Source organism: Ctenopharyngodon idella, chromosome 21 (assembly GCF_019924925.1).
Source record: "Ctenopharyngodon idella isolate HZGC_01 chromosome 21, HZGC01, whole genome shotgun sequence".
Taxonomy (NCBI): domain Eukaryota; kingdom Metazoa; phylum Chordata; class Actinopteri; order Cypriniformes; family Xenocyprididae; genus Ctenopharyngodon; species Ctenopharyngodon idella.
In genome coordinates, this window is record NC_067240.1 from 24,329,678 (window position 1) to 24,356,093 (window position 26,416).

The window sequence follows — 26,416 nt, forward strand, 5'->3', positions numbered from 1 at the left end:
GAATTGCTGTCAAAACAACAGAAGTTAAAAAACTCTGTGGCAAACCACGTGTGAGCGTGAACTACGGGCAATACAGTGCACTATGTAGAGAAACTGTATTCAGTAAGCAAACACTGCAAACTGTACAATGTTTAGGGCGTGATAATACTGAGCAGAGGAGTAGAAATTAGGGTAGTTTGGCTGCCATATGAAAACGAGGATGGCCTACATGAAGAGAAACATGGTAATATAATAAAAATAATGTTAAGTTACTTTTAAATTAAAGTCAAACTCGAATCCCTGATAAATATTTTTTTTCCCCCTCCATAACCATGTATCAAGGATATACTTGATTTAAGATTAAATGTAGCTAGTGTCAAGAGTGACAAGAATTATTCATTTTATTATAAATATTTAGCTTAAATGGCATTTACATGTAATCTGAACCCATGTTTTGGAAAAAAAAAAAAAACAGCATTTAAGTAACCATATTTTGTCTAATTAAAAGTAAATTTGCAGATGGAAAAATCAGAATGAGATATAATGGACTACCAGTTTTTGTAAGCTTTTTGTTTTTTATTCTTCGCACAACAAAATTTGGTGTTAAACATATATTAATATACACAGTTATTACAAATTTAAGCTTATAACAAATTAGACATTTATTATAAAAATGAATATAAAACAAATGTAAAAAAAAAATGGTATTACAAACACGTTTAGAAAATAAAATATGTATGCATTAGACAACTTTTAGTAATTCTTATGTCATAGTAATATTGAAATAGTAGCATTTAAAATAATAATAGCTTATCTGAAGGTGGCAGTTTGTGTAAAAAAATGTGTATAAATGAGCAAATTTATGCAAAGATTTTATTTTATGCATGATTCTGAATTATGTTACATTTTAATGAGTAGTAATTCTTATAGGCAATAAAAGAGCAAGAACATTCTTGGCAAAGCATTTTTTTTTTTTTTTTTTTTTAGAGATACTGTTTTGTTCTGGATTACATATTATTGTTAATAACAAAATTTGATTAAAAAAATCCCTGGAAATATGCTCGAAACCCATGCCTTGATGAAGCTCAGGTGTTAAAACAACAACTGAATGTGCAATTTTTATTTTTTCCCCCAACAATAAGTGACAAAATCAAAATACCCTTCACAAAGTTATGTATAGAAAACTCATAATATGGAAAATGTTTGTTGAACTGTAGTGCTACGTGATTTAGCCAGTGGCTTTATGGCCTTTAGAGGGCACTAATGACCACACAGGGGTATTATTCCAAATATAATGATTTAGAATAGCAGTATTTACTTAACGGGTTAATAAGAAATGCTCAGACAGTAGTCTGCATGGGCATGCCTTCATGCTCTGAGGAAGAGGAGAACGAATGTGATGAAGCTGCATCTCGTTTTAGCTCCTCCACTCTCTTCTGCAACTCTGACTTCAGGACCAACAACTCCTTCAGACTCTGATGAACAGGAACCTGACAGACAGAGACGAGGGGGAAAACAGAGCCTACAGTGTCACTAAATGTGAAGTATTTACATTTTCAACTTTTGTAAAATTTCAATTAAATTACAAGATAAAATGAAAATGAATAAAATCATAAAAATAAAAAAATAAAGGTCCAATTAGAAAATATATATAATTTATTACATGATGTTACAATCTAATTAATTACATGATTTGGCGATTAATTAATCTAATTAAATGGTTAGTTCACCCAAAAATGAAAATAATGTCATTTATTACGTTCCACACCCGTAAGACCTTCGTTAATCTTCGGAACGCAAATTAAGATATTTTTGTTGAAATCCGATGGCTCAGTGAGGCCTGCATAGCCAACAATGACATTTCCTCTCTCAAGATCCATTAATGTACTAAAAACATATTTAAATCAGTTCATGTGAGTACAGTGGTTCAATATTAATATTATAAAGCGACAAGAATATTTTTGGTGCGGCAAAAAAACAAAATAACTACTTATATAGTGATGGCCGATTTCAAAATACTGCTTCATGAAGCTTCGGAGCGTTATGAATCAGCGTGTCGAATCAGCGGTTCGTAGCGCTGAAGTCACGTGATTTCAGCAGTTTGGCGGTTTGACATGCGATCCGAATCATGATTCAACACGCTGATTCATAACGCTCCGAAGCTTCCTGAAGCAGTGTTTTGAAATCGGCCATCACTAAATAAGTCGTTATTTTATTTTTTTGGCGCACCAAAAATATTCTCGTCGCTTTATAATTTTAATATTGAACCATATTAATATTGGCTATGCAGGCCTCACTGAGCCATCGGCTTTCAACAAAAATATCTTAATTTGCGTTCCGAAGATGAATGAAGGTCTTACGGGTGTGGAACGGCATGAGGTGAGTAATTAATGACAGAATTTTCATTTTTGGGTGAGAGACATTTGAGGCACACAATCCGCGTTGCTTGAGGTCCAGTGTAAAGTTTCCACAGTCAGTGATGGTTTGGGGTGCTGGTGTTGGTCCACTGTGTTTTCTGAGGTCCAAGGTCAACGCAGCCGTATACCAGGAAGTTTTAGAGCACTTCATGCTTCCTGCTGCTGACCAACTTTATGGAGATGCAGATTTCATTTTCCAACAGGACAAAGCTACCAGTACCTGGTTTAAGGACCATGGTATCCCTGTTCTTAATTGGCCAGCAAACTCGCCTGACCTTAACCCCATAGAAAATCTATGGGGTATTGTGAAGAGGAAGATGCGATATGCCAGACCCAACAATGCAAAAGAGCTGAAGGCCACTATCAGAGCAACCTGGGCTCTTATAACACCTGAGCAGTGCCACAGACTGATCGACTCCATGCCACGCCGCCTTGCTGCAGTAATTCAGGCAAAAGGAGCCCCAACTAAGTATTGAGTGCTGTACATGCTCATACTTTTCATGTTCATACTTTTCAGTTGGCCAAGATTTCTAAAAATCCTTTCTTTGTATTGGTCTTAAGTAATATTCTGATTTTCTGAGATACTGAATTTGGGATTTTCCTTAGTTGTCAGTTATAATCATTAAAATTAAAAGAAATAAACATTTGATATATATTAGTCTGTGTGTAATGAATGAATATAATATACAAGTTTCACTTTTTGAATGGAATTAGTGAAATAAATCAACTTTTTGATGATATTCTAATTATATGACCATTTTTACATTTTCTTTGTCCAGTTAAAATTCAGCTGACCTGAGCAACCAAGTTTATTGGTTGCTCCCAGATTTTTAAACAGCAGTGCCATAAAATAAAATAATTTTAAAGGAAATCCTTAGATTTGTCTAAATGCAACTATGAAGCCTACTGTATAATATTTGATACGCAAATTTTTAAGGCCTCTAAATTATCAGCATGATCACAACCTGTTGTGTCTACATGTCTCCTGTCATCTGATTGATAGTTTAAACTTTTAAAATAAATAAATTCTAAAAATGTCCACATGCAGGTCACGGTACACATATTTTTGCTGTGAAATCTTTAATGATTTTCATAAAGTAAACGTAATAACTTTTATACTGTTTCAAGATGAACTGGACTGGCTAATATTATATATAAATATCAGCAACTACACCAAAATACACGTTTTTGCTTAGTTTGGGCCTCTTTTTTTTTCTCCTCAAGTATAAGCTCCATATTCTCACTATATCATATTATATGAGCCATAAAAGTACAAAAAAAAAAAATTGCAACAAAAAACATATGCAATTCATTTAAAAAAAAAAGTCTAAAAGGTTCAATAACTGTTCTATTAAAAAAAAAAAAAAAAAAAAAAAAAAAAAAATATATATATATATATATATATATATATATATATATATGTATATATAAAGCCTGTAAAGCCTGACATATGAAATAATATTCTGAAAATTCTATATATATAGAATTTTCAGAATATTATTTCATATGTCAGGCTTTACAGGCTTTAATACAAATCAAAGTCCACAAAACACATTTTCACCTACCTGTACTTCCACTGAAACACATTTGGAATAATCAGTTATAAAACATATTGAGTCATGATCTTCCGGATCCCCTGCTTACCTGTGGCCTCATGCGCGGGTTCCAGCGCACATAATAACTGACCCAAAGCTCTAGATGTCTCAGACTGGCTACCGGATATAAAACATGGTGCTCGTAGTTCACATACAGCGGGTTGGTAAACTCCTCAAGCTGACTGTTCACATATGACCATAGAGACACGGTCTTACTGTAAACCTCCTGCACAATCAGAATGGATTGACATGAGGGTGGGTAAATCATTACTTTAAAACCAAGTGACATTAATGCACATTAATACACTTGCCTTCGAGACTCGTTCTTGCTCGCTGTTGTAGAGAAATGTCCCAAACAGGCAGCTGTAGAGGTGATCGAGCACCGTGACGAGAAACAGCTCATTGAATTCAAATGCAGAGGGAAACTATGGAGAGAACAAAAGAGAAAGCTTAAAAGGGTAATATAATAATATCGTATCATACATTTTTTCATCAGATTTTTTTCTCAGCTCCACTATCCACTTTTTCCCTCACCTGTCGCGTCATTTGCCAGACACAGTCGATGAACTGCACAAAGAGAGGTGAGCGTTCAGAGTTTGCGTGATTCCCATCTCCATGTCCCACACGCTAAGAAAGACAGAGGAAGAGAAAGATACAGTGAGATGTTAGTACACGTTCAGTGTGGAATGTTTTTTCCATATATGCAGAATGTTACTGACTGAAGCAAAGCGGTGTCCGAAGCTCAGCCATTCCTTCTCCAGCAGCACCTGGAAGCCCCTGAGCGAGCGGTAGTGTGCGTCCAGCATAAGCATGGCCAGAGAGGTGAGCTGAGCCGTGCGGTCCCAGCCATCACTGCAGTGCACCACCACTGACGTCTTACCCGACTCGATTCGGTCTGCGATGCGAACTGCACCTGCTAGCAAGAGCTACAGAGAAAATAGTGAGCGTTGTACCTTTAAGAAATACTTTTTAAATTAGTTTTAAATATTAATTAAATTAAATCATTTAAAATATTTAACAATTATTTGAGCAACCTAAGACAAACCTAGAGTATAAACAGAAAAGACTTTGACAAAACATTTAAACTTGGAAAGCTCCGAGACTCAAGGTTCCATATTTGGCCACTGTTTTGTGATATTGTGAGAGACATGTATTGATTTGTGACAGGAGAATGCATCACCCAGTGGCTATGTTTGGTATAGCACCTAAACAAAACCTCAATTTTTGTGATATCAACTTCAAATTTGGAACGCAGTTGTGTTACACATATGGCTTTGATTTTTCTGCAATTTTCTACAATTCTGCAATTTGCTGATTTCGAAACAAAAGATTTGAAGCAGTGTTTTGATCTGCGCGCCTTCTGCAACAATCGCCATATAATTAGATATCACCAAAGCCTGTCATTTTCTTATTAAGGAAAAAAAATGTTCTTAAGAAAATATTTGTATTTTTGAAGAATTTAACTTCAAAAAGGAACATTCTTATAAACTTCTTGGAATTTATCTTCTGGAAATTCTTCTTTCTCAAGAAGATTTTCGTGATTCCAGCCCCAGAAGGTGACTTCAACAAGCCTCTCAAACTAAATGCACTACAGAATCAGTAAAGTGAAAGCAATATTTTAAAACATAGAAGACAGAACAGAAACATCAATGAAAATTCATGAGTATGAAAGTCAGGATATAATGACCATCTGGTTCGATCATGGCTTCAAAACAAACATGGTGTAGTGACGTAATCCAGATTCTCACCCTGATGTATTCCAGCCAGTGCGTAGAATCCACAGATGAGAACCAGTGTTGTTGGTCAATGGCAGGATACACCACCTCCTTGAGTTTCCTCAGGGATTCTCTCATCACATGTATGTTGGGGATCTCCAGAAAGTTCAGCTCCACATTGATGTAGAAACTCTCATTCTCATATCCTCCATCTTTGGCCTACAAAAGTGGAGCCACATATAAACCATTCCAGAAAATCTGGTACAGTAGTGGGATTATTGCTGGCACATGATGGTTATCACACATGATGCTGTCATTTGTGTGGGGAACATCATGTTTTGACGTTATCAAGCCCAGAGTATCAATCTATGAGCTTTCTATCATTTCTTTCATAACAATACTGAACTTCTAGAAAATGTTCATAAGCCTGGTCTTGTCCTGCTTACAACAAGGCTTGACTAATTTCAATAACATTAAACTAAAGTGGATGAGATTCTAGCTGAGGGAAGATTTCTTTAAAGGGACAGTTTACTTTAATCATTTACTCTCTTACCCACACTTTGGTGCAAACCTGTATGCCTTTCTTTCTTCTGTGAAAAACAAAAGAAGATATTTTGAGAAATGTCTCAGTGTTTCCTTTGTCCATACAGTGGAAGTCAACGGCTCCAATTGTTGTTTGGTTCTCAATGTTCTTGAAAATATCTTCCTTTGTATTCCACAGAGTAAAGTTAGACAGCTTTGGAATGACATGAGGGTGAGTAAATGATGATTTTATTTTTTGGTGAACTATCCCTTCAGTTTTATTCTGTGTTGAGGTTTAAACTGGTTCGGTGAATCCATTACTCATACTTATTTAGTATTTAAGACTACAACTGCTAACCAACCGCTTTTCTGAGTAAATTTAGAAACTAAAACAGGTAAGTTCAATTCTTCCCTTACTGTATGAAGATTCCTCAAACATCTCATGTATATAATTTTTATATAAAATTTTCTTCACTGACCTTCTGATCTAAAGGCTTAAATGCTGAAAATTAGTTTTGTGAACTTGTATATATGCATATATGTATATATTGTATATATGAACTGCCTCACTACAAAATATCAATATTTTTTTTCCTAAAAAATATTGAAAAATACTGCCAAAACATTAATATTATGAAATATTATTACAATTTAAAATAACTGTTTTCTATTTGAATATGTTTTAAAGTGTAATTTATTCCAGTGATGGCAAAGCTAAATTTTCAGCATCATTACTCCAGTCTTCAATGTCACATGATCCTTCAGAAATCATTCTAATATAAACTGCTGATTTGGTGCTTTTTTATTATCATCAATGGTGAAAACAGTAGTGATGCTTAATATTTTTTGTGGAAACTGATACATTTTTTTCAGGATTCCTTGATAAACTTCAAAGTTCAAAATAACATCATTTATTTGAAATATAAAACTTTTGTAACATTATAAATATCTTTACTGTCATTTTTGATCAATTTAATGTGTCCTTTCTGAATAGTCAAGTCAAGTCAAATTTTATTTATATAGCACAAATTTAACACAACTGTAGTTGATCCAAAGTGCTTTACAACAAATCAGAAATTAAAATAGAAAAGGAGGGAGAAAAAATAAAGATAAAAATCAAATATCAAAATCAAACAAACAAATTGTATATACACAACATAGAACACTAACTATAGTAAAGCGCTGCGTCCTGCAGGTATTGCAGGTATATAATAATATTAAATGGTAGTGTATTGCTGCAGTCAGTGTTAGGGAAAGTTACTTTTAAAAGTAATGCAATAAGTTACAATATTGTGTTACTCCCTAATAAAGTAACTAATTGCATTACTTAGTTACTTTTTTATGGAAAGTAATGTGTTCCATTACTTTTGCATTACTTTTTCTCAGTAAAAAACCTTTTCTCCCTGGGCTGGGCTTTCTTGTTTGTTTTTTAATAAAAAAGTATGATTTTTGGCAAATGTAAAGGCCCTTTCACACCACATGAATAAGCCTCAGGCTGAAGTAAATGCAAATTCACGGCTGTACAGTAGAGAGTTGTGTAATTTAACATATTTATGGCAGGTTTGCATAATATTCTGAGTTTGCATTTTACTATTTTTATTCATTTTGTGGAATACTGAATCTATTTTTGTGCAAGCGAGATGAGTAAATGTATGCTCACATTTAGTCTAGAACTACAATAAGCATCATGTTCACACAGCACACACAACACCTCTGCACTTTAATCACAATTTCTCAACACGGAGACAGGAGAGCTTTCAGTCAATAAATGGGAAAACAAAGTAACTTGCGTTACTTATTTGAAAAAAGTAATCTGATTACATAACTCATGTTACTTGTAATGCGTAACCCACAACACTGGCTGTAGTATTTGTTTTTTAAAACAGTTTCTTACTTTGTTGGTGTCAGCCACAGTGCTTTGGCGAGCATCAAAGATGCAGAGTTTGTGAGACTGAGCGTTGGCGTCGAGTATCGTCTGAAGGTACCGTTCATCCTCCCTGCAGCGGCGGTCTGACGGACCCACCTGTGGCTGACCGCAGCGCACTATGGCAGCCTGACTCTCAGGGTGAATCCAGGACAACACCTGAGGGAATGTGATAACGTTTAAGAAGATGACCATGATAGAACAAATAAAACAGCATGATTAAAAACTGCTGTATGACTTTTAGTATCATTGAGATATTATTTATCATTCATTCGTTTTTATTAATATAAATATATTGAATTAGATATATATTGAGTTTTAACAGACCCCCTAAAGCATGCTGTGGGATTATTGGGGCGATAGTCACATGAGAGAAAGCAAAGCCTCTATTGCGTTATAACTGGTTATTGCGATGTTCACATGATAAATCCCATCTCTCATTTTCGTGCACTGAATTGTTTTGGTTGTTGATTTCTTGAGTATTTATTTAACCTGATGTTAAATAAACATTAATGTGTCAACATTAAGTGTAACTGGAACATGAATTTACATAAAAAAGTAATTACTTTGCCTCCTCATTTCAGAACACCACTGCTTGGAAAATTGCTCATTTAACATTATTATATATATTATATATTTAAGTACTGATTTTTTTTATGGTTTTAGCTATTTTTTAACTATAGTAGCCCTGATGACAATGTAGATGCTGCTAGAGGATATTTCAGTTGGCCAAACAAAGACCCGTTGTAAAGTAAAACTAAAACTGACCCTAGGATTTTCACTTAAAAAAAAAAAAAAAAACTTCTTACAGGGAAACGGCGTTTGGCCCTAAAGGCCGCCACTCTCTTCAGTTCATCCTCTGTGACGTTTGAAGGCAGGACCAGAAGAGCGGGATACGTCTCACACACCTCATAACTGCTGTTCACTTTACTGATGATCCAGCTCTCGTTTGGAAGACCCTGCCATCACCCACAACATCGACATCAGAACATACTGTAATACCAAAATAATTACCTGTCCTGATATATTTTGCATATGGTGACTGGTGATGACAGTCCGTACCTGTCTCTTGTACTCAGCGATTGGGTCGTAGATCTTCCAGCCATCTTCTGGAAATGTCTCTCGGTATTTAAAGGCAAAGAGAGGCTGAGGGAAGAGAGGGAATGTGTATCATTAAACACACTGAAACATCTTCAGCTAGTGCACTATAGTGTACAGCACATCCTTACGCAAGTATCACATGTGGGTGTTTTCAAAAAAATCATACCAGGTTGTGGGAGAGAGGGAACGCATACTTTGACAGTATTTCAAACACCTCCAAATTGCTCTGTCCCTCCTTCTTGTATGCAAACCGGGGGTTTCTCAGGTCCTGTGAAAAGAAATAGTACTTAATAGTGTGCAAGAGACTAAAAAGAAGCTAAGACAGAAAAGGGAAGGGGCCTAGAGCCAATGAAGGGTGGAAAAGAGGAAAACTGATTTGTCCTTTGCCTTGCAGACTATCTCAAGTCCTTGAGTGTTGTCTCCGTGACTCTGAACAGCGATAGACTCCAGTCTGCTCACGGCTCCAAGATTCACATCCAGCACAAATGGAGAATCCTTTCACACACACAGAAACAACATTAATAACCAATCAAAACATTTTTGCTTGTTGAGATCTGAGAATAGCACTAATTTAAAGGTGCAATAAGCGATTTCTGAGAATAGTTGTTGAACACTGTTGATATTTGAAATCAACCCAAACAAACACACCCCTCCCTTCATTGCTCCGCCCCCAAAATGCAGGAACACGCAATGTAAGAGTGGATGTCTCTTTATCATTGCAGAAGCAAAGCAAAATAAAGCGAAGATGGTGAACGAATGACAAGGAAGAACAAAAAATGAACATACAATACACAAGCAGTATCTACAAGCAAGAGTTTGAGTTTGTTTATTAAGTTTTTACTCCATGTTAGCATCACGGCTATTTACATGGCAAACACAAAGGTCTATATCATCCATAAAATTTATGTTATTATATAAAGCATGAGTTCGAGACAAACAATGACACTCAAAACCAACGTATGGAGCAGAAACAACGCAACCTTTTCATCCATTTTCAGGCTTTCCCGCTTAGATTTCTCCAGGGCTGGAAAGCTTTTCTAATATTAACGCGGATCCTAAAGCTCTTGCCTGATCATAACCCTTCTTTTTCCAGTGATATTCCTCTAAGTTTTCTCTTTTGTAATGTCTCTCAGCAATCTCTCTTTCTACAGTCTTTCTTTAAATCTCCCTCTTGCTCACTCTCTCCTCCCCCATCATGAGTGGACACGCCCCCTACTGCTGATTGGCTACAAGTTTGTTGTGGTGCTCGGTCCGATCGACTTTCAAAAGCGTTTTACAGAAATCAACAGAAACTCAGTACGCTACTGTCCAAAACTTTGGAATAATTAATTAAAATGTTTTAATGTGTTTGAAAGACGTCTCTTATTTCCACCAAGGCTGCATTTATTTGATCAAAAATGCAGTAAAAACAATTGAATAAATAATAGTACATTTTCTAAAAATGTAATTTATTCCCGTGAATTTTCAGCATCAGACATTCAGTCTTCAGTGTCACATGATCCTTCAGAAACTTGTATTGGTGTATTGATACGGCAAACGTTTTTTTAATTGAAACCTCTTCAAATATTACAGTATTTATATATATCGAAACACCAATATTTTTTGACAATACTACGTTGGGGGAATGGCAAACACAAATTTTTGACGCACAATGCTGACATGAGGCGACACCACAGTCGGCTTTTGTTGCCGTTAGTTCTTTAATATCAGTTTGGTGTGTCACTGCGTTTAGATGTTGTAAAAATAAGTAGAAGACTGTGTTTACCCGTGTCAGGCTCTTGAAGTAGAGCTTGTAATCAGTGATGGTTAGAGTCCCTCTCACAACTCCAGAGAATGGACAGATATACATGACGTCTTTGACTGTGAAAACACCACAGCATTCAAAGGTTATCTACAGTTGACGTGCATATGTGTGGAAGACCAACTCCATCCACTTACCTAACCTATAACCTACAACTTATTAAGTCATATTATGTTAAGCTTGCTATGCTTCATGATGGTTCTGTACTGTTACATAAGGTAAAAAAGATGCTAAACCACAAGTGCGCACATGTTAATGTCATTACCAATAGCCTTGATGGTTTCTCCAGGAACACGCGGAGCCTCCTCCATCTGAGCCTGCTTATTTCCTTCTCTGAGTGCCTGTCACAGATTGAAATAAACACATTTTGATATGATTACATGCACATCATTGTCCAATTAAAGGGTTAGTTCACCCAAAAATGAAAATAATGCCATTTATTACTAATCCTCATGTCGTTCCACACCCGTAAGACCTTTGTTAATCTTTGGAACACAAATTAAGATATTTTTGTTGAAATCCGATGGCTCAGTGAGGCCTCCATAGCCAGCAATGATATTTCCTCTCTCAAGATCCATTAATGTACTAAAAACATAATTAAATCAGTTCATGTGAGTACAGTGGTTCAATATTAATATTATAAAGCTACGAGAATATTTTTGGTGCGCCAAAAATATGGTGCGTTGGTGCGTTTGACACGCGATCCGAATCATGATTCGGCACGCTGATTCATAACGTTTCGAAGCTTCAGTGTTTTGAAATCGGCCATCACTATATAAGTCGTTATTTTGTTTTTTTTGGCGCACCAAAAATATTCTCGTCGCTTTATAATATTAATATTGAAGCACTGTACTCACATGAACTGATTTAAATATGTTTTTAGTACATTAATGGATCTCGAGAGAGGAAATGTCTTTGCTGGCTATGCAGGCCTCACGGAGCCATCGGATTTAAACAAAAATATCTTAATTTGTGTTCCGAAGATTAACGAAGGTCTTACGGGTGTGGAACGTCATGAGGGAGAGTAATAAATGACATTATTTTCATTTCTGGGTGAACTAACCCTTTAAGGTCCATATTCTGAATAAGCTGTTATTCCAGTAAGATGTTTACATGGTCCTTTTGGAATATTCCTGTATCAGCATAATTCAGATAGACATGAAAATTTTTAGATATAATGCATAGATAGTCTGAATAAGTTATTTAAAGGGATAGTTCACCCAAAAATGAAAATTATCCCATGATTTACTCACCTTCAAGCCACCCTAGGTATATATGACTGTCTTCTTTCAGACAAACACATACGGAGTTATATTAAAAAATACCCTGGCTCTTCCAAGCTTTATTATGGTAGTGAATGCCGCTCCTGATTTTGAAGTCCAAAAAAGTGCATCCATCCATCATGTGGGTATACACGGCTCCAGGGGGTCAATAAAGGCCTTCGGAAGCGAAGCGATCGGCTTTTGTAAGAAAAAATGTCCATATTTAAATCTTTATAAACTAAAATGGCTAGCTTCCAGAAAACGGCCTACGCAAATCGACTCACACGACGCATGACGTATTGACGAACACGGAAGCACAGAGGATAGAGCAAAACAAAACTCTGGTCACAAAAGTCTAAAAAAAGAGAAATATCGGAGGATTTCGATAGATAGAAGAGGAGCTTGAATTTGTTGCCCAGCCCTATTTGTTTGAACAGCTAGAGGCATCTAAGCTTACGCTACATCCTACGTCGCATAGGCTGCATAGGCTGTCGGAGGCTAATCATTTTAGTTTATAACGTTTTAAATATGAATATTTTTGTACGAAATCCCATTGCTTCACTTCAGAAGGACTTTATTAACCCCCTGGAGCCATATGGATTATTTTCATGATGGATGGATGCACTTTGTTGGACTTCAAAATCAGGAGCGCCATTCACTACCATTATAATGCTTAGAAGAGCCAGGATCTTTTTTAATATAATTCCGATTGTGTTTATCTGAAAGAAGATAGTCATATGCACCTAGGGTGGCTTGAGGGTGAGTAAATCATGGGATTATTTTCATTTGTGGGTGAACTATCCCTTTAAGTCTGATTAATACAGGCATATGCCAGCTGTCTTATTTGGATTTCTAGAATCTAGAATGTTGCTTTTTGTTGTTTGTGGATTGTGTTTTTTGTTTATGCCTCAATTTAATGTGTTTTACATGACACTTAATCAGATTATCTAAAACTCGCCACCATGTTGCCAGGGAATTACTATGCCATTGCTAAGGTATTGTGGCTGGTTTCTAGGCAACATACTGGTCAAGTCATAAGAGCAAACCCAATGCCCAATGTCATTATGATATTATGATACCTAAATATGGCCCGTGTCCCTCAGTGAAAGTCTATGGTCTAGGTCTAGGTCTTCAACCCAGTTCCTGGAGGCCCACTGCACTGCAAAGTTTATATCCAACCTGCTTAAAGCTGCAATATGTAAGATTTTCTGTCCGCTAGAGGTCGCTAGAGCCCTATTCAAAACAAAGACGTAGCTTGATAACGGCAAGTTTGAGCGAGGAATCTTGGGACATGTGGTCTTCACTTCACAGCTGGTGGAAATAATCGGGATAGGACTCGTGAAGAAATCATGTCCATGGATGCGATTATTAACGTTACTGTAGTATGAAACAGAGCAGGACCGAATGTTGTGGGAGCTGAACGAGGCCGCTGGAGCGATTGCGCAACACACGCCTCACGAGCAGCGGAACTTTTATTATGACACAGTCGCCGGCGCCGCGTCCGCTTTTATGGTCATGAGTATGAGGTAACGCAGCTCTGTTTATCATATTAGATACATTTGAGTGTGTTGAAAATGATGTTATAATGTTACTCTGTGCGTTCGCTCGGTGGCTGATGTGAGACACTTGTTGCACCCTGAAGTAAGCTAGATCGATTTTAGAATATCATATTAAATTCTGGATGGCTTGTGTTGATAAATGGCATGCAATTAATTTTAAAACGTATTGTATGATGGAGAAAAATCTGTATTACTGTTACTAAAAATAAAGCTGCATCTTATTATGCTATGTTAGCCACTTGACAAAATAGTGTTTTTCTCTGAGGCATGGTACTCGCAAAAAAAAAAAAAAAAAAAAAAAAAAAAAATCAAGAAAATTAGATTTAAACAATAAGACTAAACGTGTTGAGCTATATAACAATAATTAGTTTTCTGTCTATAAATGTAACCAAACAGTTGTTCTCTTGTCTATTACAACATTTCCATGGTTTCTACAAAATAAAACCGGAAACGGAGGGTAATGCGGGTATGATGCAATTGACAGGCGACTCCTTACACATCCCGGAGCCTTGGTTAAAACTGCAGTTTTCTCACGATTTACAAATAGTTGGAAACATTTGGGATATTGTAAGTACTCAAGTGAACGAAATATATAACACTGGCCAAATGATTTTTGGATATTTTACTGCAAAATTCTTACATATTGCACCTTTAAGTATATGATTTTCATGTAATACTGAAGATCATGATTAGCAGGATCAAGTGTGTTTGATTAGGGTTGGAGCTAAACTCTGCAGGACAGTGGGCCTCCAAGAGCAGGGTTAAAGACTTCTGGTCTGTGGGATTTTTCCACGTCTACTATACAAGCAGTGTGGAACAAGTTTAGTTCTTAAAGGAACACTCCACTTTTTTTTGAAAATAGGCTCATTTTCCAACTCCCCTAGAGTTAAACAGTTGAGTTTTACCGTTTTCGAATCCATTCAGCTGATCTCCGGGTCTGGCGGTACCACTTTTAGCATAGCTTAGCATAGTTCATTGAATCTGATTAGACCGTTAGCATCTCGTTAAAAAATGACCAAAGAGTTTCAATATTTTTCCTATTTAAAACCTGACTCTTCTGTAGTTACATTGTGTACTAAGACCGAAGGAAAATTAAAAGTTGCGATTTTCTAGGCCGATATGGCTAGGAACTTTACTCTCATTCCGGCGTAATAATCAAGGAACTTTGCTGCCGTACCTTGGCTGCAGCAGGCGCAATGATATTACGCAGCGCCTGTGACCCCCTGCTTGCACAGGGAGCGTGCCTTGAAACCATGGAGACATTTGTGAGAGATGCTGTGTAATATCATTGCACCTGCTGCAGCCATGGTGCGGCAGCAAAGTTCCTTGATTATTACGCTGGAATGACAGTATAGTTCCTAGCCATATCGGCCTAGAAAATCGCAACTTTTAATTTTCCTTCGGTCTTAGTACACGATGTAACTACAGAAGAGTCAAGTTTTAAATAGGAAAAATATTGAAACTCTTTAGTCAATTTTTAGCGAGATGCTAACGGTCTAATCCGATTAAATGAAATATTCTAAGCTATGCTAAAAGTGGTACCGCCAGACCCAGAGATCGGCTGAATGGATTCGAAAACGGTAAAACTCAACTGTTTAACTCTAGGGGAGTTGGAAAATGAGCCTATTTTCAAAAAAAGTGGAGTGTTCCTTTAAGTTTAATACTAAGTATGTACAATATTAATAGTGATGCTTGCCTTAGCTTAATTTGTAAACTATTTGAACACACACACAAAAATAAAACAAACAGTGATTTAGAAAAAAATCACCCTCAGTATCATATTGAATCAGAAATACTCTGTATGTGGTTTCCTTTCCACCACTCCCAAACATTAAGTTCTCTCTCTGCCTAAAGCAAACAGCCAGTCCAATGTCTGAGGCTGTAAACTAAACGTGGAAGGCAGGGCTGTAATTTAGAGCACTGAAGAAAATCTCACAGCATGAAAAGAAAACTACTGATGCTGCAAATTCAGCAAGAGCAAAATATTTGAGCTTCATATTTTTGGATGCTTTCATTAACTTTGACAGAAGGGAATATGCACTTCACAAAACTAAAATACACTCTGAACACCTCAGCAAACACAGCAACCACGTACAACACCCAAGCATCTTGATGGTGAATTTAGCACCAGTAACTATTAAAAATCTTGTCTATATGCAGTATATGCAGTATACTCTTTTCAGTGATCACGTGAACCACAAGTCAGCGTTTGGCTCTGAAAAAGCTGTTTCTGTGAGCAAACTGCTGACAACAAGCAGTGGGGAGTTCAGAGGGATGAGATGAGGGCTCGTGGGTCTGCTCCACCCACAGTGACAGAACTGTTTGGCAGCTTCATGGACACAGACGAATCAGAGAATTCAGCCATTCTGTTACGGTCCAGCTGCAGGACAACGACAGCACTGTAGAATTCAACAGGCTTGACCTTCACCAAAACAAAAGATCTATGGGGATCTGTTCAGCATTATGCTAATAAAGCCCTAGAAAGATGGCACGGGGTGGTGATATTTCATAATGGCATATGAGTCAAAACATCTGTATTTTCCCCCTCACGCATTCAGTTATCTGCTATATCAATAATGCAGAAAAGGCATATTGCAGATTAAAATACAAATCATGCTCTTTCGACAGCATCTGCGGCACAGAAAAAAATGTAGACTGTGTAAAAACAAACTAAAAATGTGTTTACAGAAATAAATCTAAAATGCCTTTGCAGGAAAGAATGCAAATAAATTATATCCAAATATTACAATTATGAGCTCTTTAAAGTATTAATGCATTTACATGGACAACAAAATGATGGTAACTATCAAAAAACAGTTCATTATAATAAGTAGCCAATGCAAGAAATCCAAATTTAAATGATTTTACAAGATTTTGAAATCTTACTTTTTGATACAAAATGTTAAAGTCTCGATAGATAGATAGATAGATAGGGATGCACCGATACCTTTTTTTTAAGGACCGAGTACGAGTACTGATACTTTTTTTCTGGTACTCGCCAATACCGATGCCTATACATTTATTAATTTCTCTCTCTCTTTTTTTTTTTTTTTTTTTTTTTGATGTTGCTGTTTTCCTAGCACAATACAGTGAGACTAATGAATGTAGGACAGCTTCTTTATTATTACTCTAATGAAAAAAGTAATTATTTTTATGTGCTTGTCACAAACTTAAAGAACAAAAATTTAAGTGTCCAATAACCTTCAAAGGGCAGAATTACCAATATATATAATTGTTGTTATATAAAAAGAAATTTACAAATTACAAACAGTACAACAAACACTATAAAGATACAAATTAAATACACTTGTTTTTCAGATACAGTAGGTTTATTTACCATGTATACATTTATTTACTGTGACAAATATAGGCTACGGTCCCTTTAAGACCGAATCCATGGATACTGACACATCTGTTTTCACCCAAATGTTTACGTCGACTTAAGCCATAACCGACTGTATTTACGTGAGATACTCCACACGATGGACATTTGGGCAACTATGTGTGCATTTGACCATTCAGGCGCGAGGAGAACTGATCGCGCGCTGTCTGAGAGAACTGGGATCGCGCGCAAGAAAGAGAGAGCGCGCACGCGAGAGAGAGCGCTACTGGTCTGTGTCATTCAGCGCGATTCCGCCTATCCCGCCTTCACTAATCGATAACGAATTGTGATTGAAAGCATGCAGTTCGCAATGTGTGTGTTGTCATCATAAATTTTGAAGTATTTCCACACCTCTGAGGCTGACATTGTTTCTGCTGTTGCCGTCGGTGTCTCTGTGCACGGAAAATTCTGTCAGTTACGTCACGTGAGGTATCGGTCTGTGGGATCGGGGGTATTTTTACGAGTACGAGTACATGAGCTTGGTATCGGGCCCGATACCGTATCGGTGCATCCCTGAGTTGATTGATTGATTGATTGCTAGAAGCATGTGTCTCGCACAACACTGTAGCAACTGAAACTAACTTCATGAACATTACCAGAGTTAAATGACGGCGATGGACTCAAATACATGTTTGGGGTAGCTAGTTAATATTGGCTGTGGATGACTGACTGGATGATGAATACAAATTCAGGTGCACAATTTTACCAGCACCTACAGTGTGATTTTGGGGGGCTGAGGTGAGGTAGTTATTTTATCAGTGGGAGCTGGGAAAAGAGTGAGAAGAGGAAACATTATTTCATGTTTAACATGCATTTCACCCTAAAATTACATTTGTGTGCTTTTTTTACTTGGATGTAAGTGCCTTGAAACAGTCTATTTATGTTTGTAAGTTAGTAATCATGTCAAATTGTTAACAGAGTCATACACACACACACACACACAGAAAGACTTGCCGAAGAGGGGGCAGTCTGTTGAGGGTCACTGTCCAAGAGAAATCCTTTAACCTCCACATCACAGTCCTGCACCAAAGAAACACCACAACACCACAGAAAAACAGAGATCGATGAGGAAAGAGAAAGAAAAAGAGCAGTGCATGTTACCACACCAGAAAGATTGAGGAAGTGCAATCATTTCAAGAACTACGAGAACTACAAGCTTTCATGCAGGTGTAATAAGGTCAAAAGGGGTCATATACACTTTGTATCGCTTTATATGTTCCCAGACTTAAATGTTAGTCACGTTTTCTGCACCAAAAACTCTGAAAAGAACACTATGATACTGACTGGGATGGACGAAAGTATTTTAACATAAAAAATGACATTACTTTCATGTTTCAATACAGGGTATTTTTGGACTGGAGAGGGGTTTTCAAATTCTGAAATTTACAATTTGTTATCATAGTCAACTTTTTATTTCAAAAGTTTAATTTGACATGATTTACATTAATTTGACATGATATATGACCCCTTTAAAGAACCGAAACAGAAACAGTGTCAGAATCAATCAGAGGTTCTGCATGATTAACAGAGTGTTTGAAGTATCACTACATTTTTTTTCTTCATAAATCTATAATATGATTTGTGCACTATATTTCAAGTCTTGCAAAATAGCTTTGTGTGAGGAACAGTCCAAAATGTAAGTTTTGACATCCAACCAAGCTCTCCTGGCCACGTTTATGAGAGCAGTGGTGATGTCTGATTCATGAACGAATCGTTCCATCTTTTCAGTGAATCATTTGATCTAGTTAATAAAACTGGTCTGAATGATTCACAAATTTGTGTTCAACAGACTTAATTATCTAGTTAACAGCACGCTTTTTCAGTCTGTTCCTCACACAAAGCTCATACGACTTCAGAAGTCCTTACAGCATGAGTTGACTGGACTATTTTTATGGTTCTAGGTAAAATTAACACTTTGTGTTCCACCAAAAGGGTTTTGTAAGAAAATGAGGAGTAGATATATGAAATATGTCAGTGACAGTGGAGACTTGATAAAATAACTTCATCAGCAATGTTCCACTGTGGTTTCATGACAAAAACAGCAGTTGTCTGAAGTGTGCTGCCTCTTGCATAAGAGTGTATAAACTAAAAACACTGGGTGGAGATCTCTGGCAATGCATAAATAGAAAAAACCTGTTTTGAGTTAGTGAGAATTTACACGTTTTGACATATTGTTTGCTTCAGTCTACTACCTCTACATACTGCCACACAGTGATGAAATATAAGTGAAAAAAACAATGAATAAATCAGGGCACATAAGTGTCATGAGTATCCACAAAAGAAAGCAGATGTGTTCTTTATAAAAGTAATGCAACCCAAACCGAAAGAGATGTGCTGAGTCTCAGTAAAATTATTATTATTATTTAACTATACACACTAGCACACCCATACCTTGTAGTCTCTAGAAATCATCTCTGAGCTGATGGATCCAGAGATCGGACTTGACATTGTGGCTGCAATCAGTTGTTTGCACCATTCAACATGAGCCCCTGTGGGACTATAATATAAAAGTGTTAGTGAGTTACAACATAATACTTCTGATAATAAGATATGTATAAGAGCACTCAGTGAGTATTTGTTTATGTTCAGCTGGCTCTTCAACCCAATAGTATATCAGCGATATTCATCATTCTTAACTATGCTGTTGACTTGGACTCTGCTGTTACAGCTGTAGTTTAGATGTAATTTGTAGGGCTGCATGATATATCGCGATTTATTGCAAATTTTAAGGCTGCGATTATTTTATGCGCAGCTTGTCAGAGCTTTACGGCTCTGTGATCAGTAGTAAATGCTTCTCCATCTAAAAGCCAGAGGGCGCTCTTGCGGAGAAACTCCAAATATGCCCTGCCACAGAAGAAGATAATGCATCATATCGCTGTAGCTGAATAAACAGAAGATTGAAACGCTTTGATTTGATTAAACATGACTGCCTTATTCTGTGTAAGAAGCCACATCATCTCACAGAAGGATGCTCAACTGTTACTGGAGTAAAAACGTGTTATTAAATGTTGTCTTTTGTTGGACAAGATGTTAATAAATGCTTCTCATGTCTGGAAAGATGTTTGACGCGTGTTGCTATTTCAAATGTACATTATAAGCGACTCAAACTCGCAGTGCTTTCAGATGGATTAGCATTTGGAGATATACTTCATTGACTAGTCTCGCATAGCCAGACCTTCAGACTGGCGGCAGAAGGTCTGGACTCTATCGCAGCTTTCATTGGCCAAGGACCGCCCAGGGGGACGTTTGACTGACATGCAACGCAATGTTTTGTTCCGCGTCATGTTTAGGGGTGTAAAAATGTAAAGTCGATGTCCCTACAATAACAGACTGGCATGTATCTAATAAATTATTCATTTCAGAACATTGTGCAAGGTTACTGCAACAATGGAGCCGCAAACTTTACATCAATCCAGCGTCCAGCATTTAGTAGATCCTGGAAAACGCTCATTGTCACAGTTGTAAACACTACGGTTTTCTTCTTCCATGAGGGGGTTTTGCGTCACGGCATTTGTTTCTAGGCGGAACGTTAAAGAACGCGACACACGTCTCCCGGGCATCCTGTAGGATTCAACCAACCAGATGACGACTTCGAAAATCCTGAAGTGTTTCTAGTTAAGTGTGCCATATGCATCAGAAGTTCAGCCAACGATCCGTGGGCGTGACGTCTGAGGCTGAGACTAGTCATTGACAATCTGCACATTAAAACAACAACACCAACAAAAAAACAATCACAGCCTTTGCGATTTCACAATCGCACTAAAAATCGCGTTTAAGTGCAATTTCAATGTTATTTTTCATATCGTGCGATACATTGTGCAGCCCTAGTATTTTTTAATACTTTGTAAAATGTCTTGAGCACTAACTGAAAGGTATTATATTTATTTATTTATTTATTACTATTAGTAACTCAGCCAATTACATGACACGGTTGGTCATGTGATATCAACACAGCGGCACCCATGAGGGGGCGACCCGCTCCACAGATAACAAAAGCTTTTTCTAAGATTAATATGTCTGGAGTCTTCATCTCAAGCAAGCGTGCATCATTTTTAATATTTTTCAAAACCGCTGTTTATTTCATCAGTAAAACATTAATTAGCAAAAAAAAAGAAAAAAAAAAGAAGTGCACCCTTAATAAAGAAAAGTCATCGTTGCTCATTTACAAGTAGCCTACTTTCTTATCTGCATGTTTGGTTAATATGAGACAACACCTCATTCAAACAAAGTTGGCTCAAGGATTTTGTTTGCTTCAAGTCACTCAGTAACTAAACCTAACAACGCTTTGAAACACCTGGTTTATGACACCTCCTGTCTACACAGTGATCGCAACGCGACTTACAAGAACGCATCCACTAAGCGTCGCGTCACGCCACTAACAGTGTAGATGGGGTGTCATAATCTATAAAAGGGGTGTTATTGGCACTGACCTGTCTGGAGTTTCAGCGTTTGACTGTGCTGCGGTCTGTCGCTTCTCCATCCTCTGCTGTAAGCTTACAGAAATGCAAAACCACGCTATGTTGCATATCCAACACTCATCGTGTGCCTGGAGCAGATAACACTAGAACTTCGTGACTCGCAAAGACGCGAAATCCTACTATGTCTAGGGATATCGCTCATAAATGTTAATTAGGTCTGTGCTGCGTAAACTTCCAATGGTGATGGATTGCTCCTGAATATTAATTATGTTGAGCAGATAGTTTCCAATGGCAAAGACTTAAGTCATGAATATTAATACTCAGCCTTCAACGCAGTAGGATTCGTAAACTCGCCTTCCGCACCGCCACGCCAGCGCTAATAAATATCAACAGACTACGTTACCCAAAATGCAATAGCGTGACATGGGTAATGTTTGGAAAGCGTCGCAGGGATTTCATATATAAAATCTAGTAGCATTGCGTGGGGGTTAAGGGTGAGCACCCATCTGGCTCTGAATTCTTTGTCCAAATCCAAATCCTCTCCAAATCCCAAATCCTGCCCTCTTAGCAATGCCCAATTAATGAGGAAAACAGAAATAAAATGTCCTTACAACTATGCTCCTATAATGTAGAATTTATTTTTGAAGTGTTGAATCCTCATATCCCCTGAAATGTGTACTATATTAATATTCCAAGAACCCTATAAATTAACACTATATCTGTGATCAAATGGAACAAATGCATTTTTTTTTATATATTCAGCATTGAAGATACATTACATGCATTACAAATCTCACATCTGAGCATCTCTACAGACACAAATACTATGTATTTTTTTTTTTTTTTTTTAATGTTCACTATTACGGATGAGAAGAAGCTGATGGAAGTAGATGAACTGGGATGTGTACCGTCCACACATCTTTATGGCCCCTAGAATACATTGGTTCACTGAGCCAGCGGGGGTTTGAGAGTCTTGTAAGGTATTTCAGATTGAGTTCAGTCAAGCAGGCTGCTGTCTCCAGCTCTCTCATCTCTTCACAGGGAACATCCTCAGGACAACGCCACGTCTCCCCAACGTCAACAAGACCTGCACATATACAACGGTTAATACAGCCACACACACTCCACACAATATGCAAATAATAAAGCTAGAACGCAGAAGAACAACTCTAAGTGGTTGCTAGTGTGTGGCTAGACCAGGGTATTACTTCCATAATAGTTCCCTGACTTAAATCTATATAATAAATTATAAAAGCATTAAAAGGCACAATATGTAAGATTTTTGGATTAAAATATCCAAAAACCACTAGAACAATATTATATATTTTGTTGACTTGTGTACTTACATTATCCCAAATGTTTCCAAGATTGTTTTAATTCAGAGATATAAGCAATTTTAACCAGGACACGGACTGTGTCCGTGCGTCGCATATCAGTGACATCATACCCATGTTACCCTCGATTTTTGGTGAATTTCGACTCCCTGCTAAATTATTACCCCCCTCTAGAGTTGTCAAAAGTACGACTTCGGTACCTCGGTACCACGTCGCTACTGAAATTTTAAAAATGTGACGCTTTGAGTGCTGTTGAGCAGATTCGTAAACACTTCTGATTGGCCATTGTGTTCACAGCTCATTAGATATGTCTGTGATTGGCTTCAATGATCAATGCTTCAAAAACGTTGTAAATAGTCATCAATGACGCTCTTCACCGAGCGCTTACACAGATACACATGGGAGCATTTGAAGGCATCTATCAGTGGATCAGTTTTTAAAATGTACATAAAAAGTACCGATTGGTACCGAAGTCGGTACTTTTGACAACTCTACCCCCTCGTTGAAGTCGCTATCTGATTGTCTAATCCTAACCCCACCCCTAATCCTAAACCTACCAATACTAGGGGGTAATAATTTGGCAGGGGTAGGAATTTGGCACAGTACCCTTTTTATTTTGTAGAAACCATGGAAACACCAAAGAAGCTTTAATATATTATGTGTTTTATTAGACAAGTGAGCAACTGTTTGGATACATTCATAGACAGAAAACTAATCATGTCATATAGCTCAACACAGTAAGTCTTATTGTTTAAATCTCGTTTTCTTGATTTACCGCGAGTACCATGTTTTACCATGCCTAATATCGATCTAGCTTACTGCAGTGTGCAACAACAGGTGTCTCATAGAAGCCGCTGAGCGAACACACAGAGTAGCACTATAACAACTTTCAACACACAAATGTATCTAATACGATAAAACAGTGCTGCGTTACCCCACATACGCATGACCAGAAGAAGAGGAAGCACTCGTCTGTGGCATAATATAAGCTTCACTGCTCTCGAGCCGTGTGTCGCGCTCGTCTCTCATTAGCAATCGCTCCAGCGGCCTCTTTCCACTCCAATGGCTTTCAGCCACATCCTGCTTCATATTACAGTAAAGTTAATAAATCTTTAATACATTAGCTTATCCATGAATATACACCTGAATAAGCGACCTCTAGCGGCACAAAATTACATATTGTGCCTTTAAAACGTATTAATTACAATTATAATAAATAATACACAAATATTTATATTTAATATTCACCTGCTATAACACCACGCCCAAACCTTTCTCCAGACATCAGAAGTTCCTCCGTTTGCAGGTTTGTCATTCCCAGCCTTTCAGTGAGGATGAGTCTCCAGTCCTCCTCTCCTTCCCAGCTCTTCTGAGCGATGTGAACGGCTAGAGTGCAGTTCCGCAACTCTGACAGCAGGGGCCGCCAGCGGCTCTCTATTGTTTTCACACCGTTCAGCACAAGGGTAGCGTACGGCTGGCGAAATGACAAGCAAGCCACCTCTAAACTCATCTCGAGAATACAATATTTAACTCTTTATCCACACAACACAGTAAAATAACACGTTTTAAGTAAGTCGTCAGTACAGGACATTCCAACCAGATTCTTAGTACTTTATTAAATAGACATAAGACTAAGACTTGATGAACGCCTGGATAAAGCTTCCTGTTTTAAAAATGTGTCTCAAAAAAGACGAGACACGGTTATAAAATAAAGAACTCATGAAAAAAACAGCGCCCTCTAGTGCTACGATTTAACACGACCACTGAAGCAACACAAATATATACAGTGCAGTGCAAGTCACAAGACTACAACAACAAGAAATAAAGTATCCATCAATTTATCCTTGTTGTTTACTTTTATTTAATGTATTTCACAATTTTGGGTTCTGGTGGATTTTTCAGTACTTTAATGGTTTACAAAATTCTATCAACTGATTTACAGGCCAGTGAAAGATAATTCTGAACCACAGCACCAAAACATGTCAATGATATAGATTTCTCAAAACAAGGAATACGACCAGACTGTCTAACATTAAATAGAGCATCTCATTCATTTAGTCAGTGACCCATAACAGTTATTTCAAACCTAGTGTAGATCTAATTTAGGTCTACAGGTCACTTTCTCTCATGGTTGAACCTCGTGCCTCCAAGTCAGCTCCAATCCCAATGTCTGGTCCTGAAAGGATCAGGAGAACTATGTGTACATGACTCCATCATGACTTCCTCTGTTCTTGGAGCTTTTCAGGTCTGATGACACGACCCTTTTAGTGGAGAAGGGTGGACTATCGACCTTTGTAGTGTTACCAGCTATTGCTGAACATTCTCATTGTCTCAGTCCCATCAGTAGCTGCTTTCATGCCCTGTGAGTATGTACAGGTTGCTCATGGCAGACGGATCATCCGTAGGAGTACTTTGCAAAATAATATCCCTGTGGTAACATTATATTATTAGTATATGATTACATTTTTTTTCTATTACCAAACATGTTGCTCAACCACAGTGTAAAAAACATACCTAGTTGTTCCCAAAACCTGAAAAACTCGACTTCTGTCTGTGATCTCCTGGGTAACCTGGGATAAATAATATTCCATCATTTTTTTTCTTTCTTCCTCATACATCAGTGAAGCCATCATTGTTATAGTTGTCAGGTTTACCTCATTAGTTTGTAAACTCCTTCCTTTCAGACCATGTTTCCAGAAGGCAAGAACACTGTCCTGTAGGCAAACTTTAAAGACAACTGCATTACTACCAAATGCAACAGAAAGAGGTAAACATGATGGCTACAGTCCGATAGGACTTACCCAGCGTCTGAATGGAAAACTCAAAAGAAAGTTCAGAGGTCTTCTGTTGGCTCGGACATGCCTGCAGATTCACAACCTTCACTGTGTCTGAAACAGAATGCTCTGTTAATGGATTTAGCTCCTTGATTTGTAAAAAGCACAACAATTGAACTGACAATAATGCACTTATGGAAGTCTATGGGGCAAGACACTGCACTGAAATGAATTTAGATATTTTTTGGGGGAGGGAGGGGCATAAAGTCAAAAATTGTACAACTGTCCTGATAAAAGGATGAAATTAAAAGGATGAAATTCTTTGAAAGGAAAACCTTAAAGGCACAGTAAGCTAGAGGTCGCTTTTTCAAAACAATAAAAAAGGCTTAGCTTGATGACGCCATGAATGAGCATGGAATCGTGGGAGTTGTCGTCTTCACCTCTGCAGCCGATGGAAAGCAATACGACGGGACTCATGTTCGTGGGTGAGCTAATGTATTAATGTTTTATTAACTTTACTCTCTCTCTCTCTCTCTATATATATATATATAGAATTAATTCAAATAAATGCTATAATTCATTCACTGAAATAAATGTAATCTTACGCACTACCTATCTCTGTGTCTGATTCAA

The 26,416-nt window shown here is 37.3% G+C and overlaps 3 protein-coding genes across 4 annotated transcripts in view; all 3 read right to left on the minus strand.

The window, feature by feature from the left end:
• Positions 1-357: 357 nt before the first annotated feature.
• On the minus strand, positions 358-22,069 carry mtmr1b (myotubularin related protein 1b). Of its 2 annotated transcripts, XM_051876910.1 has the most exons (16): positions 21,688-22,069; positions 19,649-19,754; positions 18,212-18,277; positions 11,320-11,395; positions 11,019-11,113; positions 9,641-9,748; positions 9,420-9,521; positions 9,215-9,298; positions 8,962-9,111; positions 8,123-8,311; positions 5,740-5,925; positions 4,711-4,917; positions 4,526-4,618; positions 4,303-4,416; positions 4,041-4,217; positions 358-1,469 (listed from the first exon to the last, which is right to left on the minus strand). In XM_051876910.1, exons 1-16 carry the CDS (start codon positions 21,735-21,737, stop codon positions 1,320-1,322), a joined length of 1,953 nt encoding a protein of 650 aa, XP_051732870.1. In that variant the 5' UTR covers positions 21,738-22,069; the 3' UTR covers positions 358-1,319. The 2 variants fall into 2 exon arrangements, with proteins under 2 accessions (XP_051732870.1, XP_051732871.1); XM_051876911.1 differs by lacking the exon at positions 18,212-18,277.
• Positions 22,070-22,294: 225 nt separating this feature from the next.
• zgc:110222 (uncharacterized protein LOC550336 homolog) lies at positions 22,295-24,699 on the minus strand. The gene is made up of 2 exons (XM_051876912.1): positions 24,258-24,699; positions 22,295-22,762 (listed from the first exon to the last, which is right to left on the minus strand). Exons 1-2 carry the CDS (start codon positions 24,517-24,519, stop codon positions 22,536-22,538), a joined length of 489 nt encoding a protein of 162 aa, XP_051732872.1. The 5' UTR covers positions 24,520-24,699; the 3' UTR covers positions 22,295-22,535.
• Positions 24,700-24,846: 147 nt separating this feature from the next.
• map4k6 (mitogen-activated protein kinase kinase kinase kinase 6) overlaps positions 24,847-26,416 on the minus strand; it is a 32,358-nt gene continuing 30,788 nt past the window's right edge. Inside the window, exons 29-32 of the mRNA XM_051876908.1 lie at positions 25,811-25,897; positions 25,664-25,734; positions 25,524-25,579; positions 24,847-25,437 (exon numbers count right to left, since the gene is read on the minus strand). Coding sequence (XP_051732868.1) covers positions 25,350-25,437; positions 25,524-25,579; positions 25,664-25,734; positions 25,811-25,897 — 302 coding nt within the window. The 3' untranslated portion in view covers positions 24,847-25,349. The remainder of the gene's footprint in view (positions 25,438-25,523; positions 25,580-25,663; positions 25,735-25,810; positions 25,898-26,416) is intronic.

Excerpts from the sequence above, each read along its gene's own strand:
- mtmr1b (XM_051876910.1), bottom strand. The coding sequence starts at position 21,737 with ATGGAGAAGCGACAGACCGCAGCACAGTCAAACGCTGAAACTCCAGAC. Across the intron at positions 5,926-8,122 it reads CTGTGGCTGACACCAACAAA|GCCAAAGATGGAGGATATGA; the intron begins GTAAGAAACTGT and ends CCACTTTTGTAG. Across the intron at positions 4,918-5,739 it reads ACTGGCTGGAATACATCAGG|CTCTTGCTAGCAGGTGCAGT; the intron begins GTGAGAATCTGG and ends TTTTCTCTGTAG.
- zgc:110222 (XM_051876912.1), bottom strand. The coding sequence starts at position 24,519 with ATGAGTTTAGAGGTGGCTTGCTTGTCATTTCGCCAGCCGTACGCTACC. Across the intron at positions 22,763-24,257 it reads TGGGCGTGGTGTTATAGCAG|GTCTTGTTGACGTTGGGGAG; the intron begins GTGAATATTAAA and ends GTATATGTGCAG.